Genomic DNA, 16,564 nt, shown 5'->3' on the forward strand with positions numbered 1-16,564 from the left:
CAAATCTGAGAAAGCATTGTCTCCTTCACTCTTCAGCGATTTATAGTCGCTCGTAAAAATGTATTCACTTTTCGAATTAAACTACCTATTAGGAGTGATTAAATATGTGCTTGTGGTGGGCAGGCAAAAATAAATTATGCAAAAGCAGTTCAGGCGCGGGTACGGCCTTGTGATGACGAGGCGGCAGTGCGTCGGGGCTGCCACCCTCTCTGTACTTCATAGAAAACTTCCTTGCTACTTTACCGATTTCAAATTAAAACATCGCCGCTTCATTAATGATAATTCACACATTTCTTGCAATTTCTACGGATTCATTCTCCCAGATGACCAAGACTTGTGCTGAGGAACTAACGTAACCCTGACCTTAATGTGGGAGTTAACCTTCTTGGAAGTAGCGCATGCAGTGTTTAACATGGTCTGTGTCATTGTGTCACGACAGTGCTAGATTGGTGTTGTGTGGTGGTGCTGGTGAATAAGCTGCACGTGTCCTGTAATCCATCACTGGAGGCGAGGGTTGGTTGATCGGTAAAATAACAAAATGTTGCGAGACTCCCTTCGTGGGCGTGGAGGTATCATACCCAGGTTTTGCCAGCAGAATGCAGTACAGCAAAGTGTGGACCGATACAATCTGTCCCTTCTTTATGGGATAGTGTTGCCCCTTGCATGCATGGGTTTTCTCCAGTATCTCCGATTTCCTCCCACGTATAAACATTCACTAATTTGCTGAAAACATCTTAACATATCGAGAACTGCAGAGCAATTGTTGGCACTGGCTCACCACCTGGCATCATTCCAGCTTGTCTCTTGTTCCTCAGCCATTGTGAGTTACAATTTTAATGAACGACGATTGGATATAACATTAATCACGAGTATAACACGTAGGCTTTCGCGACCAATATTATTCATAATCAACGTTTTTGGGTTTAGATCGCGTTATTTATAAATGTGTCGTAACCCTCCACCACCCGACACGGCCAATCAGTAAAAAAGTGTCACGTTGACAAAAGACAATTAGTTCACTGCTTTAGCCCACCGGTGTGTTGAAGCGTGAAACCACAACAATTTACAATTTGAGTACGACGTTTCGCTGGTAATTGCATCCAGCATCATCGGGCAATTCGCCAGAATGGTGAGGCTCTGCTGTGTCTCCCGTTCTTATATAGAGCAGCAGCAGGGCGTAACGTTAGTGTAAGACTAAAAGAACACCAGAGAAATATTAAACTATCGCAAACATAACTGTCGGCAGTGGCAGAACATGCATGCTAACAGGGACACTCAATTGATTTTGACGTTGAAGTGTTGTGTAAAACTAGTTACTACTGGCAAAGACTAATTATAGAATCCATTGAAATTGAGAGAAACAGAAATAACTTTAATCGCTCAGACAGCTACAGGCTTAGTGCGGCCTGGAAGCGTATTATTAAATAAGATATATTACAATTCCTTATAAGGGAAACAAACACTAACTGATTACTAATGTTGCATAATCACAATAAAACACATTCCAAATGATTACTAATCTACAACTCGCATCGTAACAATAGCCTGATTACTAATCTAGTATATAATTACAATAACCCCCCCCTCAAATCTTTGCACCTGATGAGTTAATGAGTTAATGATGACGTCACCCTGCTGCTGCTGCTCTATATAAGAACGGGAGACACAGCAGAGCCTCACCATTCCGGCGAATTGCCCGATGATGCTGGATGCAATTACCAGCGAAACGTCGTACTCAAATTGCAAATTGTTGTGGTTTCACGCTTCAACACACCGGTGGGCTAAAGCAGTGAACTAATTGTCTTTTGTCAACGTGACACTTTTTTACTGATTGGCCGTGTCGGGTGGTGGAGGGTTACGACACATTTATAAATAACGCGATCTAAACCCAAAAACGTTGATTATGAATCACGAGTATCTGTGTGTGGCTTTTGTAGATTTAAACGTGCTCGACGCGTGCGCAATATGGCGTTAGACCTTTCCTGGCATTGCACAGCACAGGCTTGCATTTGCATCTTTATAAGAAAAGCGCCTGCTGCGCATGCTATTCACAACAGCCTTCAACCACCACAATCACCCTTTGGTTTCACCCCTGAATACCTTCACTATTCCCACTTTACAGCTTCATCGGACATACAAGTTACTCACACATTTTAGCTCATGTTCACACACCGATTTTGTAGTGTTACCAAACGTGTGTGTGCGTGCCTTCGTCTATAAAGGCGGCCGGGCGTGGTGCTGGCCTTCATAGGTGCTCGCTAACAGCACTTGCCCCAAAAGTCTAAGGCTATAAGGGGATATTTGTCTTGCCTTTGTCTATGGCAGTGAATAGTGGCTATTGCTTGATACCAATCCGTTCACTGACCTCTTGTGCAACAGTGGATGCAAACCTCTCCTGCGTTGGCTCAAACAGCCGCCTGTTACCCCACAAGTGAAAAGCACTCGCGGGCAGAACACCCTGGGACAGCTGGTGTAGTCACCGGGCACCGACGTAAACGTGCGGAGACCGGAGAGTCGCACCGTCCAAACACGTCGTGCCAAACATCCTCACATGCACACATGCATATATACTGTATGATGTCATCGCTACACAAATGTGCACCCCACTAAAACAACACGGGTTATTCCACACAAATCGTGCGCTACAAACACGCACACACACTACACAAGCCACACAGATATGCGCATGTACCGTACACGATTGCTATTCTACTTATTTGCAATTCCACACAGTAATCTCCTTGGAACTAGTTGCACCCTGTCTGTCGTTTTAGACGAGTGGTCTGTGAGTGTGAAGCCGTGGCCTCTGTGGGATGTGCATGGCACGGGACACACTTGGCCACCGAGGCCAGGTATCTCTACACATCAGACGGAGGCGGCGGGTCCGCAGCAGTGGAAATGAAATGCTGATGGCGATAACATAACGATAGGGAACACACCACGAACATTGCGTGGCGTTGAGCAAGATTTAAAACGATTATCGTTCAACCTTTTGTTCATTCATACAATGAACATTCTTTTGGTCCTTTTTCACAAAATTTCTATTGTGTTTAAGTAGTGGCATTTCGGTTCACAATGAAGCGTGTTTCCAATTCGGGATCCACAACAGCAGAGCTACGTGCCTCATTCTCTCTTGAGCCTCGACGTCACTGCCTTAGACAGCCTCCACGGTTCCACGTACTCGTACTGCACCGTGCGCTACGCATCACATATCAACCTCCACGGTTTCCCGTACTCTTACCCACCGTACGCATCTTCTAAGAGAGTGAACTGGAACCATCAATTTACTTCATAAAATAACCTGGCCCTGCCTCTAGTTGGTTACCCAGAACTCAAGCACGGGCCCTCAGTGACAGACACGAACACCGGCTGTGAGATGCACAGGCACCTCACAAAGGTTAATGAATAATCCTCTCAATGCTGAGTTACGTCGTAAAAAATATACAAGTTATTCATGGTTATCGCACATCAACTTCATGTATTGCAAGGTCACTGTTACAGATAAGGGGGTCTCGGGTACCCACAATACGCATCAAGCAAGAGGCAAATCGACAAGCGCATGCAGGACACATACTGCTGCTCAACTTGGCCTCGAGCACCATGCTCCACCACCTATGGGTCCCATTTACTTTCAAAGACCGCACTTGGGTTATGTGCAGCCTTCAAACTCCGCTGTGCGCAGCAGAACAGGCAGGCGGTGCACTTCGCGGAGCGGTAACGACGCGAGGGAAATGCTTGCCCCGTTTCCATAACCACCCAGAGCTGTACCGGAGCAAGGCTCAGCCTCAGGCTGAGCTGCTTAGCTGCCACGGTTTCCACGAGCGGGACCCTGAGCTGTGCCTAAGCGGCCCGCGTGTCTAAATGTGCTGCCCCCTTAGGGCCGGCAAAACACAGAACCAGCCACGACCTCACGGCTAATCATAGCAGCGAGACACTTGTGCTGCCGACGCGCAACATACGGTGTGAGTGCGTGACGGCGTGACATCACGGTGCGAGAGCGCAACGGCGTGACATCACGGTGCGAGGGCTTGACATCACGGTGCGAGGGCTTGACATCATGGTGCGAGAGCGCAACATCACGATGTGAGAGTGTGACGGCGTGACGGCGTGACAACACGGCGAGGCACCCATGCTGTCACGCCGTGACATCGTTCGACAACTTAAACACCGAGCCGAGTTTAAAACTACAAGGCAAACATAAAAAAATGCCAACTGTAATCGTTAATGGCCTCACCTATCCGAAACAGATAGTCACGGAAAACAACGATTTATTGTGCCATTTCCCCACTACCGACCCTGACCTCACCTAGGGTCCTGGCCCGTGGAGGTGTGCCCTCGGAAAGCGAGAAACTAAGCTGAGCCTACATGAGCGGGAAGGTGACGGGGGAGAGGGCAGGGGAGATGGAGAGGGCAGGAGAGATGGAGAGGGGAGACTTAAGGGGCAGGGGAGATTGAGAGCAGGGAGATGGAGAGGGCAGGGAGATGAAGAGGGCAGGGGAGATGGAGAGGTGGAGAGGGCAGAGGAGATGGAGAGGACAGAGGAGATGGAGAGGGCAGGTGACATGGAGAGGGAGACATCATGTCCACACAAGTCTCAGTTTCTTGTTCTTCACACCGACGCGAATAGTCATCCTGTGTCGTGTATGACAGAGATTTGCATCAAACTAGGACCCGTATCGAACAGAGAGATCCCTTGTCTATACCCATCTGGCAGTTAACCAGTATTGGCTCAAGCAAGCCTGACTGCTGACGAAACATTAAATGTCGAAAATGGTCAAGAGTTTCGATTTAAAGCTTTCGTGACTGCAGGGATTCATCTTCTTGGTTCTTTCGGTAAAGTCACGTAGAATGGAAATAAAATAATAAAAATAAAACAATAACAGGACCCTGCGGGGTGGGCTGGTAGGAACGAATAACCAAAGAATATAAACATAATGTATTATTACACTTGTTTAGCCAGGAAAGCCCCACTGAGTCTAAAGGTTTTTGTAGGGTCCTGCCAAGTGTTTGCAGTAGGGGGCGAGGTTGCTACACCGAATCGGATGATACGAAGGGAGAGTGTGAGGCCTAGTTCTAGGCTTGAGGCCTAGCTGTAGGCGTTAGGCCACTGTGAGTTAATTTTTAATTTAAATGTTTGAATTATTTATGTAAAAGCTTTAAATGTAAATGTTTCTATTTAAAAACATCAGGGAATGTAACATTGTAAAACATTAACTCCCTTTCACACACGCGGGGGTACGATACGAAGGGAGAGGTTGAGGCCTAGTTCTAGGCTTTAGGCCTAGCTGTAGGCTTTAGGCCGCCGTGAGTTAATTTGAAAATTAAATGTTTTTATTTATGTAAAAGCTTTAAATTTAAATGTTTCTATTTAAAAGCATCAGGGAATGTAACATTGTTAAACATTAACTCCCTTGCACACACGCGGGGGTACGATACAAAGGGAGAGTGATAGGCGTAGTTCGAGGCTTTAGGCCTAGCTGTAGGCTTTAGGGTGCTGTGAGTAAAATTTGAATTTAAAAGTTTTAATTAAAAGCTATATCAGGGAATTATAAGGGAATGTTACACTTGTTTAGCCAGGAAAGCCTCATTAATTTAAATGTTTTAATTAAAAGCAATCTGAGGGAATTATAAGGGAATGTTACACTTGTTTAGCCAGGAAAGCGTCACTGAGTCTAAAGGTTTTTGTAGGGTCATGCCAAGTGTTTGCAGTAGGGGGCGATGTTGCTACACGGTCGGACGGACGGTCGGACGGACGGACGATATAATCTATTGTAGGCTGGTCCACTTCGTTCCTACCAGTAAAATAATTCTCACGACGTTTCGGCCACAACGCAAGCAGCCGTCCTCAGGTGGAGAACAGGTCTGTCAAGAAGACAGATTCTGAATGATACACCCCAGGCTTGGAGCGACTATTTAAGCTGGGATGGAGGGGCGAAGAGCGCCTTGACAAAATAATTTGCATATCAAGAGGAATTTAGCATATTTATGGGAAATGCAGATATGCGATTAGTACTACTTGTGAAATGCATAGGAGGTTTGGCGGGGGGTTTAAAGTCATTATGCCCGTGCATTATGCAGGATTAGCAGCATCAAAGGGAGGGGATAGGGGTAACATTAATAAAGGGAAGGAATGTTAATAGTATGCAGCTGCAGTAATTAAACCACCACGTAAACAACTAAAGTATAAACTACATAGTATCATCAGTATACTAAATATACTCTCCAATAAGCTGAACTACTAACAGTAGGTAATACATTACAATTCTAATTCGCAAATATATTTTGTTGCTTCCAAGAAGATACTAAGAAGTATCTTTCACGCGACGGTCAATGGTACAGTGTATAGCGGATTGTATAATAAATAGTATAAAATTGTAATGTTTAATACAATGTACAAAGTAATACATGTATATAGTATCGTAATTGTATAGTGAATATACAGCAGTGTGATATACATTAGGGTGGGTAGAATAATACATAGTGTAATATTACAATGTATATAGTAATACAGTATATAATTTAAATTTGGGTTTGTCTATGGCAGTATATAGTACGGTGTAGACTCGTATGATGTAAGAGAATAAAGTTAAGCTGGAAGCATATTATATTTTTTGCGACATAGAATTGTAATGTATTACTTACTGTTAGTAGCTCAGCTTATTGGAGAGTATATTTTGTATACTGATGATACTATGTAGTTTATACTTTAGTTGTTTACGTGGTGGTTTAATTACTGCAGCTACATACTATTAACATTCCTTCCCTTTATTAATGTTACCACTATCCCCTCCCTTTGATGCTGCTAATCCTGCATAATGCACGGGCATAATGACTTTAAACCCCCCGCCAAACCTCCTATGCATTTCACAAGTAGTACTAATCGCATATCTGCATTTCCCATAAATATGCTAAATTCCTCTTGATATGCAAAATACTTTGTCAAGGCGCTCTTCGCCCCTCCATCCCAGCTTAAATAGTCGCTCCAAGCCTGGGGTGTATCATTCAGAATCTGTCTTCTTGACAGACCTGTTCTCCACCTGAGGACGGCTGCTTGCGTTGTGGCCGAAACGTCGTGAGAATGATTTAATTATGTTTTATTTTTATTATTTTGTTATTTCCATTCTACGTGACTTTACCGAAAGAACCAAGAAAACGGTCAAGAGCTTTCTTGTGTTGAAGCTGTACTGCTGAAATTATGCGCTGTGTAAAAACAAAAAGTTACTTGTTATGTGGAGGGGTCTCATATGTAACGGAAGAGGTTTGTCTGATTATTTACTTTATAACCTGCACACTCGGGACCGAGGGCTCAGCGTGGGACTGGTGGGACTGTTCCGAGGCTGGCGGCCGCCCGTGGCCTGGGTCCCCCTACATCTTGCCTTGGTTGTAGAATCAAGGGATTCGAGTCGAGGCCATAGAAAAACAAAACGTGCCACTGTTAAGGACGGCTGCATTGTAAACAGGAGGCTCCGGGATGAGTTTAAATACATAAACGTAAAACAAGGTACAGGTGCAGCCCTCAAATATAGGTTGTTTGTAAAACACAAATATATTGCAACATTAAAAAAAACTATATAAGTTTATGCTGTAGGTTAATGTGCGGCATAGATTACATTAAGTCCATGCTTGTAAAGTGGCTAAGTTTAATTCCCTTCAACTTCATCATTGTACTCCCCAAAGTACACAGAATGGCTTGGATAACAAAACCCAGCCTCCCATGTTTAGACTCTAACCGTACACCTTGTGATGTTCCTATCATTGGACACGATACTCACCGCTCTATCTGGTTGTCCAATGGGAAATGTGCCGGCTCAGTTGTTGGAGCCAGGTTCGCCGGCTCAGCCCGGTGTCCCACAGCACCCTGCCGGGCCGAGCCACCAAGAGGCCTCGGGCCATGACTGCAAGTGAACTCGCGAGCACGTGCTCACACCGAGCCACTTACACACGAGTGGGGTTTCGCCACCTTTTCCACTGCAGACCAAACTCAGGCAACATCTCTCAGTCAGCCTCAGTCTATCATCAAAAACTGTCCAGCAAAACTGAAATAAGGTTCAACACAGTGCCGCTACTGAGATCTTGGTACAAATAAATTTCTGCCACGCGAACACAGATGCCGGTTGCCGGAGTGCCCGGGTCAAACCCAGGCAGAAAGCAGCCCTACACGTGAGCCGACTTCGAGTCTAGTCGTCACGTCGCGGGGTCGTCACATCGCGGGGTCGGCACGGAAATGGGGCGCGTGCTTGGTGACGTTTCTCGTTCAGTTCATCTTCTCAGCTCTGCTCAACGTAAAAAAAATGCCGTCGGATAATTACAAACACACAGCTCACTTAAAAAAATCTAACCTAATCTGTGCCTATGCTAAATGTTGTCAGCCTCTGGCCACAGAGGGTGTGGGGAGGGTCAAGGGCTGGCGCACGGAGCCGTGTGGGGACGTGATATTCCCAGCCATGTGGATGATCCCGGAACGCACGCGCGATGCTTCCGGCCCACGGAGATCGGTCGCGAGTGGTTACAGACTCGCAGTGCCATCTGCTAGCTTTTGGTCATAATCAACCGTGACAGGCGAATATTTCACAAGCCAGTCCATAGAGCAGGATCAACTATGTGTGAGGATGCTATACAAAACAAACTAGGGTAAGAGTTGTGTTGTAATTGAAGACACGAGTGGACAATTCACTCACATGTGTAAAAAGTACACTTGCCCTCTCTTCAACATTCTCTACCATAGACAACCTTATTATCATGTACACCGATCAGAAAAAAAAAATTGGTAACTTAAATGGTACATTCATAATTAAGTCCAAAATATAATCAGCCCTGGGCATTTATATCAACTATATTCCTAACTAAAGTACTTGAATTCCCAAGATTTCATATACTCTTAACTTATTTAGAAATGTGAGAGTGCTCTTTGCTGCTGGCTGCTTGACTTGTTAGGCTATTGGGCCTGTGCTCATGAAGCGTGATTTAAACAAATGGTAGACAGCATGCAAAATGTGTGGGGGATTAGTGATTTTCAGATGTTAACGTTTGGAAATGTTCAACCGTGTGATTTCTACCTATTAAAGGTTGTGTTTATATTTTAAATAAGTCCTAACATGTTGTGATAGCAAGTGCTTTTGTTCTCAATACGGGTAATATTTTATGTAATTCGTTATATAAAAAAATTGGTGCTCCTGTAATAATTTTTATACCATAAAATCTGTTTGGAACAATTCTCTCTGTGTGTGCATAAACAACGCGCTTCTCAGTCGTTCGGTGATCCATGTTCCATCACTCCTGGTGTGCTTACGGTAAAAATGACGTACGAATAGAAAGTATACGTTCCACTTTTGTTTGCCTTCTTAGATGTTTAAAAAATATTTAACCCATTCTAAAAATCTGTTTTGCTCATCACGGTAATATTCTTATCAAGTTTTATCAGATAATATTAAAACCTGGTCGCTACAATTATTGCTTTTCCGTGAAGATGTTTAGGAGAATTTACCGACGTAAAGTTTCACACACGGCTACGTTCGCAACGGTGGCAGGGTGATGGCGATTGTGGCGTGCGTGGTCATCAACGCAGCCGCTCATACGAACGCGGGTCGCGCGTCCAGCGAGGTGGCCAGCTCCCGCACGAGCGCCAGCAGACGCGGATTCGAGAGAAGATCCTCCGTGGGAAGGGGAGGCCGCGACTCAGGAAACGAGCCCAACGCCTGGGGCACACAGACCAAGCGGCACGATAAACGTTCGTGGTAAGAGCAAGCGTGATGCACAGGCCTGCATGCAGCGTGCCATGCCGGGCACACGCCGCGTGTGCCGCTGTGTTATGATGCATGTGCCGTGTGTGCCACGCATGCATTGTTGTGATGCTTGTGCTGTGTGTGCCACGTACGCTGTGTTATGATGCGTGTTCCGTGCATGCTTTACCCGGAGTTGGCGATGTGCGCGCATGGCGCACGACATCAGGATGAACCGAGCCACCAGGCGGCGGATAAACACGTCCCCCAGGAAGGGCAGCCAGGAGGGCTCTAGCGCGGACATACGCAACACACAAGTACCCCGCTTCATATGCATTTCTCGTCGGGATGGCCACCACCAATCGATGCTTCAACTCAATCTCATTTTAGCTGAAATTGACGTTTTCTGTCAATTCTGTTACTATTGTCAATTTGGTGACGCAGGTGACTCTAGCAAATGAGACCATCTGGTTGACTCAAGCTCTATTAACTTTTTTTTTAAACACCTGCGCAGAAACTAGCCAAGCAGAGTTCATACACCAGGGCTTTAACATTTGCAAAAATACACGTCAACACGGTTCACTTTCCTGATGGAGACATTACACCAGGGGCTTCGACAACCCAGCTCAAAGAATGTGCATCTCTGGGAATGTGCAGATACCTTAAACAGCAGAAACACATTCCTTGCAATGCATAGAAGCAGATAACAACCACGTGAAAATGTACAGTTAGTGCATTTCTTAGAAGCTGTAAATGTATTTAAATGTCATTCGCGCTTGTATATTTTAGCTGCGACTGTTGCCAGGAAATATCATTAGTAATCTATGTAAGCTATGTGTTGAAGTTCTTTCGCACCGTATGTAGCCAACTGTGCTAATCAGAGGTGCGGGGGAAGGACAACAAACTGAACACAAAAAGCAAGTAAATATTAATAGCTGTAGAAACTAGACATTAATTATTTCGTAAATATGCAACCTCTATTCCAGTTTATTCCACGTAAAAGCTGCCTCCCCCATTTTGTTACATGCCTCCATCATCGTTAGCATTATGCTCATCGTTTGGCCTGTTCAAAAAATGTGGGGCTTTAGTACTCACTGTGATCTAAAACTATTATTTATTTTACCAGGTAAGGCCCGCTGAGCTCAACGTAGTGTCTTATATCATGTGAAAATGTATGATTGCCAAATACTCTAATTGCACGTTGATTGTAAATGTGGAGGTGAAGACCGGAAGACCCAGAAAAAAATCCACACGATCACGGGGAGAACATGCAAACTCCAGATATACAGGTGTCAGTGTCAGTATCAAACCCTTCACCTCTTTTTGTATACCAGGTGAGGGAATTAACATCTCGCCACTGCGGCACCCCACATGGTTACGCAAAATGCACTTGAACGGTTTCGTCCTGCGCATGGTCCACGCGCGTATGAGCAAAGCGCAAAGGTTCCCAGCGAGAGCTCCGGATGCCCTACCTGGCTGAGACGCCCCCAGAAGCGCCAGCGCCTCCACCTCGCCCTGCTGCACCCGCTCGCAGCATGTGGCGACGAGTGATGCGGGCAAGGGCCCCCCGATGCCGCACAAGCAGGCGAAGCCCGCCACAGGGCACGCCAGGAAAAGAGTCAACAGCCCACCGCCACCAGAGCCTGCATGTGTGTGCATGCGTGCGTAAATACAGGCAGGCACATACAGCCACAGCAACAAATACGAACGCTTGGTTACAAAGACCCCTTGTATAGCCTTCACAAACTGTTGGGGAAAATGCTGTTAGCGGCACAGCACACGAGGGGGTGGGTGGCAGTGCCATGCCCGGCCGCCTTCATCTCCCAAGTGGCGACGTTCACACATCACAACATTTGAGACCGAGTCGACCTAGGGGAAGCCCAGGACCTCATCACTGTGAGCGGGAATCGAACTTGGGTCGCCGGGTTCGTACAAAGGGAAAGATCCCCCGTATAGCCTTAACAGACTGTTGGGGCAAGTGCTGTTCGCAAGCACCTTTGCGCACACACACATCCATGCACTGTACGAACGTAATGTTATATTTAAGTGATATTCTCAAATGAGCATTGAGGCATTGGTAGTGATATCAATTCCCACTTCCCATGGCAGGGGTGAGTCTCCAAAAGGACGACTGTTGACTTCCCCACAATGTGGTAACAATTATAGTTTTTTTGTACTAAGCAGGCATATATAAATAAAGAAAGCATAGACGTGGTAGCATAATACAGTCCAACCATGAATTTTACTGCACTGCCCCGCAGCAGCCTATAGCAACCCGTTGTGTATGGTGGTCACCCATCCAAGTACGAATCGGCATAACCCTGTTTAGCATTTCGAGTATTTGGCTGCTATACATTTCCACATGATAAGCCACTTTGTTGAGCTATAAGTTGTGGCCACGTTGCTTTTGAAAAAGAGCTACATAGCTCAGTGGGCTTTACCTGGGAAAACAATAAGTTTATAGTTTAACAGTTTAAGTTTAGCTTCCAAAATCTGAGGTCGGGTGCAAATTGAGTCATGTGGCCATAGGCACAAGATTAAACAAACAACTTCAACACACGTGAAGTTCGATACCTGCGGAACAAGCACGTGTGGGTTGTGCGTGCATGCTGCGCAGAGTGCGTCGCCGTGACGACGTTGCCAAGCGTGGTCACCTGTGAGGTGCTTGGGGCACGATGTGGGGGACAGCAGGCACAGCAGGGGAACGCCAAATGGACTGTACACGCCCTACAAAGACAAAGATTCCCCGTATAGCCTTAACAGACTGTTAGGGCAAGTGCTGTTAGTGTCTATGATGGCCGGAATGGCACACGAGGGGGTGGGTGGCCAGCACCACGCCCAGCTGCTTTTGTGTCCTTCCTGGCAACGTTTACAGATCACACCAGGTACTCATTTGAGGCTGCGTCGACCTAGGGGAAACCCGGGACCAGTTCAGATAATCGTTACTGTTGTCACGAGGTTTGTAGCGCGGCTCGCTAACCGCTGTACTACCACAACCCCAAGTAACCTGCAAAAATCCCCCGTATAGCCTTAACAGACTTTTAGAGCAAGTGCTGATAGCGAGTGCCTATGCACACACCTTACACACACGCACACACATGGAATGTGTCTCAAAGTCAACCATACGGTTCAGCTGCTCTGCGGCTAAACACACTGGCTTGCATGCAGCAATACAATACAGCCTTCATCGACTTTTTAGACAAGAGTTGTTAGAGAGCACCCATTAAGGCCGGTTCTGAGCACGAGGGGTGGGGTTGCCAGCACCACAGCTAACAAAACCACTACACTGAACATAGAGATGAGAGTGATCGTGAAGGCTGTGACTAATGTGATTCCACAGATGAGTCTGACATGGCTGGTAGAGAAATGCCAATGACACTCGTTCTTTTTAGTTGATGAACACAGGCCCAAAACTAGACAAGTTGTAATAAATAAGAGTTGACACGTTTATTTAATTGAGCTGGGCTATTATATGAGCTTTGGGAAAGAGACGATGGGAGGGAATTTCTAAGTGGAGCAGTGCAAGGGATGGAGGGAAAATGAAAGTGAGGTGACCCGGAGTGCGGTGTTGTGGACAAAACAGTCAGTCTGGTAAACCGAGTCCTCAACGTGGGTAGAGAAAGCCATGAGTGAAGTTCACGGAAACAGTAACCATGGTAATAGTCGCAATAGAAGAGCAATAGGGAGGTGCCTGAACGTGTAACTGGGGTGAATCGATGAGGGCTGGCTCATCACTCATGGCGACCGTGAGGGCTCCACGTGGACACCTTGTAGGCTGAGCTGCTGGGCGAGTCGACGACGACGACGAGCGGCTTTCGGGTGAAGGGGAGGAGGTCACCGGGGTGCAGGCTGCACTCAGCGCCACGGCGCGAAACACACAACACCAGCGTCGGCGCCTAGCGGGCGACTTCGGCGACGGTCGCAAGGTGGGCACGCTGCACTGGCACTGCCCACAACATCCAACACGAGCACCGCCACTGTGTGCAACGGTTCCATTTCCTGTAGCGTGATGCTTCCGCGGAGGGGAAACGACAGCAGTGAACCCGGGCAGCTGCTGATGAACGAATACGGGCCTCATAGCGAAACTTGGAAGATAAACTAAAACTAGTGAACTATACACTTTTTTATTTTACCAGGTAAGGCCCACTGAGCTGATAGCTCTTTTTCAGAAGCGACCTGGCCACAAATCATAGCTCAAAATAGTGGCTCATCATGTGGACATTTATAGTAGCTAAATACTTCAAATGCAAGTTTATAATTGTGGAGAGAAAAACCAGAGGACCCAGAGAAAAATCCACGCAACCACGGGGAGAATATGCAAACTCCAAATATACAGGCAATGTCCACCATGTAATAACGCTGTAGTTTACATTGTTGTCTGCATTACCCTATAAATACATTTTCGCGATCCAAAAATGACGCGTAAGATGCCTGAGCATCTGTCTGCTTAAGTGAGCATGAGATGGTGTCCATCTTTCTCAGCAGCCCTCAGTCAGTAATGCAAATTCCACATTTCCATGAAGAGGTAGCGAGCGGCTCACCAATGTTTAAATTCTCACAAAGTAGTACGAATTTTATTCATGCTGAAGGGATAAGTTGTCATCCCGCAACTAGAGTTTTAACTCAAAATTTTTTAAAAGTCTATTTCAACTCTAAATTTAAAACTAATTTCCTTATAACTGTTTTTGTGTTTAGTTTGTTGTCCTTCCCCTGCACCTGCGATGAGCATGGTTGGCTACATATAGTGCGAAAAAAGTTCAATTTACATCCATGTATAGCTGTTAGATTCTGGGAGCTGCAATTACACTTCATTAGCTATGAGCAATGTATACGCACACACAGATAATCATAACTGAGAGTAGAAAACAAAACCATGCTGAAAAACTCACACGATTGAAAGAAAAAACACAAAATTCAAATAGATCTTTAAAAATCTAGAATCAGTGCAAAAAAGACATTGCTTTTACACTCGCATTCATACAGTTTTGGTAATATTTTAAAGTATTTCCAATGACAGACTGCAGAGGAATATGTTCTTAATATAGTGAAGATTGTTCCTTTTGAGAAGATTTAAATAAAAAGCGGATTTTGTTTGATTTTGTTTTTAAATTTCCATATTTTAATTATCAAGAGTTTAACTATGACGTTATCAGAGTCAATGGTGGCAGCAAAGTATTGGAGATTTCTTTGAAGCTTTCGTGACTGCAGGAATCCATACTCTTTGGTTCTTTCGGTAAAGTCACGTAGGTATAAAATAAAATAAATCACGACGTTTCGGGCGCAACACAAGCGTCCATCATCAGGCGCCCGAAACGTCGTGATTTATTTTATTTTATACCTACGTTACTTTACCGAAAGAAAGAAAGAGTATTGGAGATTGCATTACAGAGAAACTTATAACAACTGAGGGTTATTGTTGTCTACAGGGAAATGTTTCCGCGCTGATTACAGAACTCACCACAATGGACAAAGCCATTGACATGAAGGTGAAATCAAATGGTCACATGGCAGGCCAGGCCTCCACATCACCATCATCAAATATAGGCAAGGAATAATTCATAATCGAGGTTTAGGTTATGCCATGTCGTGATCTAGATTTTTTTTCTTTGGGAATCCCTCCACCACCCAAAACTGTCAAATTAAACTGTCACGTGCACGAGCGATTATTGTTTCAGCTCACCGGTGAGCTGAAGAACAAATCTCACAATCAAATTTAGCCAAGAGATACGACATTTCGCTTGGAACTGTGTCAAGCATCCTCAGGTCACGAAATATACGTGTGAGGTAGTCATGAAAGTTGACAAGGAGTACTTAAATACAAGCATTTTTTACTTCAGCAAAGCAATCCCAGTTTGGTGCTGGGAAAGTTACGGACAAAGCACGCTGGGACAGCGGCTAAATGCATGGGCATGAATCCGCGGTGGGCACCAGTGGATGTGGCGTAGCAGTGGGGTGTGCGCCGCCGCAGGCGTGGCCGGGTCTGGCGCTGCGATGTCGCGCCGCGTGTATGTCATCACGCCTCCCTGCTCGTACGGCCCTGGGCGGGGACAGGCGACATGCGCACGGTGTTACAGGAACGGCTCCCACGGCGCAGGCTACGGCCGCTGCTTTTAACAGGAATGCTTTTTGTACGCATGAAGTATATCGATACAGAAGCACGTTGGGACGCCCAGAGGGGTGGACACTGAAACAGGTTGGGGTTTGGAGAAAACTAATCTAGGAGCGAATGAAAGATAAGAATGAAGTACAGGACAAGTGGAAGGAACTACCAGCGTTAACCATCATAAGGAAAGAGTCCCAGACGCAGATGTTGGTGGCACTGGCAGAAAGGGAGTGACCTCCAACTGTATAGAGGTTGCGTGAAGGTTCAGGAAGATGGCCTTGGTTGGTAGAGCCGAGAAAATGAACAAGTGAGCGGCTGGAGATGAGAAGAGAAAGGCAGGTGTGTGGCCAAGTCGACGATGGATTTGAGAACATTGAGCTGATCCTGACAATGATCTCAGAATGACGAGAGTAAAGTAAAGGCATCCGAGTGGGTGATGTGGTCTCCTTTTACAGGAGTGGTGAAAAGTCTGACAGAGGTGTTTTGTACGATAAAGAGAATCGGGGAGGCCATACAAAAGGGATTTGGGAAGACCACAAAAGGATAATGCCTCAGACTCCCTATCAGCAAGATTTAAAAATTCTTTATTTAGAGCTGTTTTTTGTGTTTAGTTTGTTGTCCTTCACCAACACCTCCTATAGCACGGTTGGCTACATACGGTGCGAAAGAGGTTCAACATACAACAATTACATGCAGTTACGTGGTAAGCGGTAAAAAAGTTTTTTTTAGAGATTACTCCTCA

At 45.7% G+C, this 16,564-nt stretch overlaps 1 protein-coding gene across 9 annotated transcripts in view; it reads right to left on the minus strand.

Moving 5' to 3' along the window:
- The window catches only part of SCAI (suppressor of cancer cell invasion), a 66,776-nt gene that overhangs the window by 12,487 nt on the left and 37,725 nt on the right, over positions 1-16,564 (minus strand). For all 9 annotated transcript variants that reach the window (XM_061568668.1, XM_061568667.1, XM_061568661.1 and 6 more), the window contains 6 exons: positions 15,648-15,756; positions 13,487-13,568; positions 12,374-12,446; positions 11,192-11,362; positions 9,910-10,010; positions 7,773-9,695 (listed from right to left, as the gene is read on the minus strand). In XM_061568668.1, coding sequence (XP_061424652.1) covers positions 9,570-9,695; positions 9,910-10,010; positions 11,192-11,362; positions 12,374-12,446; positions 13,487-13,568; positions 15,648-15,756 — 662 coding nt within the window. In that variant the 3' untranslated portion in view covers positions 7,773-9,569. The remainder of the gene's footprint in view (positions 1-7,772; positions 9,696-9,909; positions 10,011-11,191; positions 11,363-12,373; positions 12,447-13,486; positions 13,569-15,647; positions 15,757-16,564) is intronic.

Source organism: Lethenteron reissneri, chromosome 41 (assembly GCF_015708825.2).
Source record: "Lethenteron reissneri isolate LAM-NWPU_2019-01 chromosome 41, ASM1570882v1, whole genome shotgun sequence".
Classification (NCBI taxonomy): Eukaryota; Metazoa; Chordata; class Hyperoartia; order Petromyzontiformes; family Petromyzontidae; genus Lethenteron; species Lethenteron reissneri.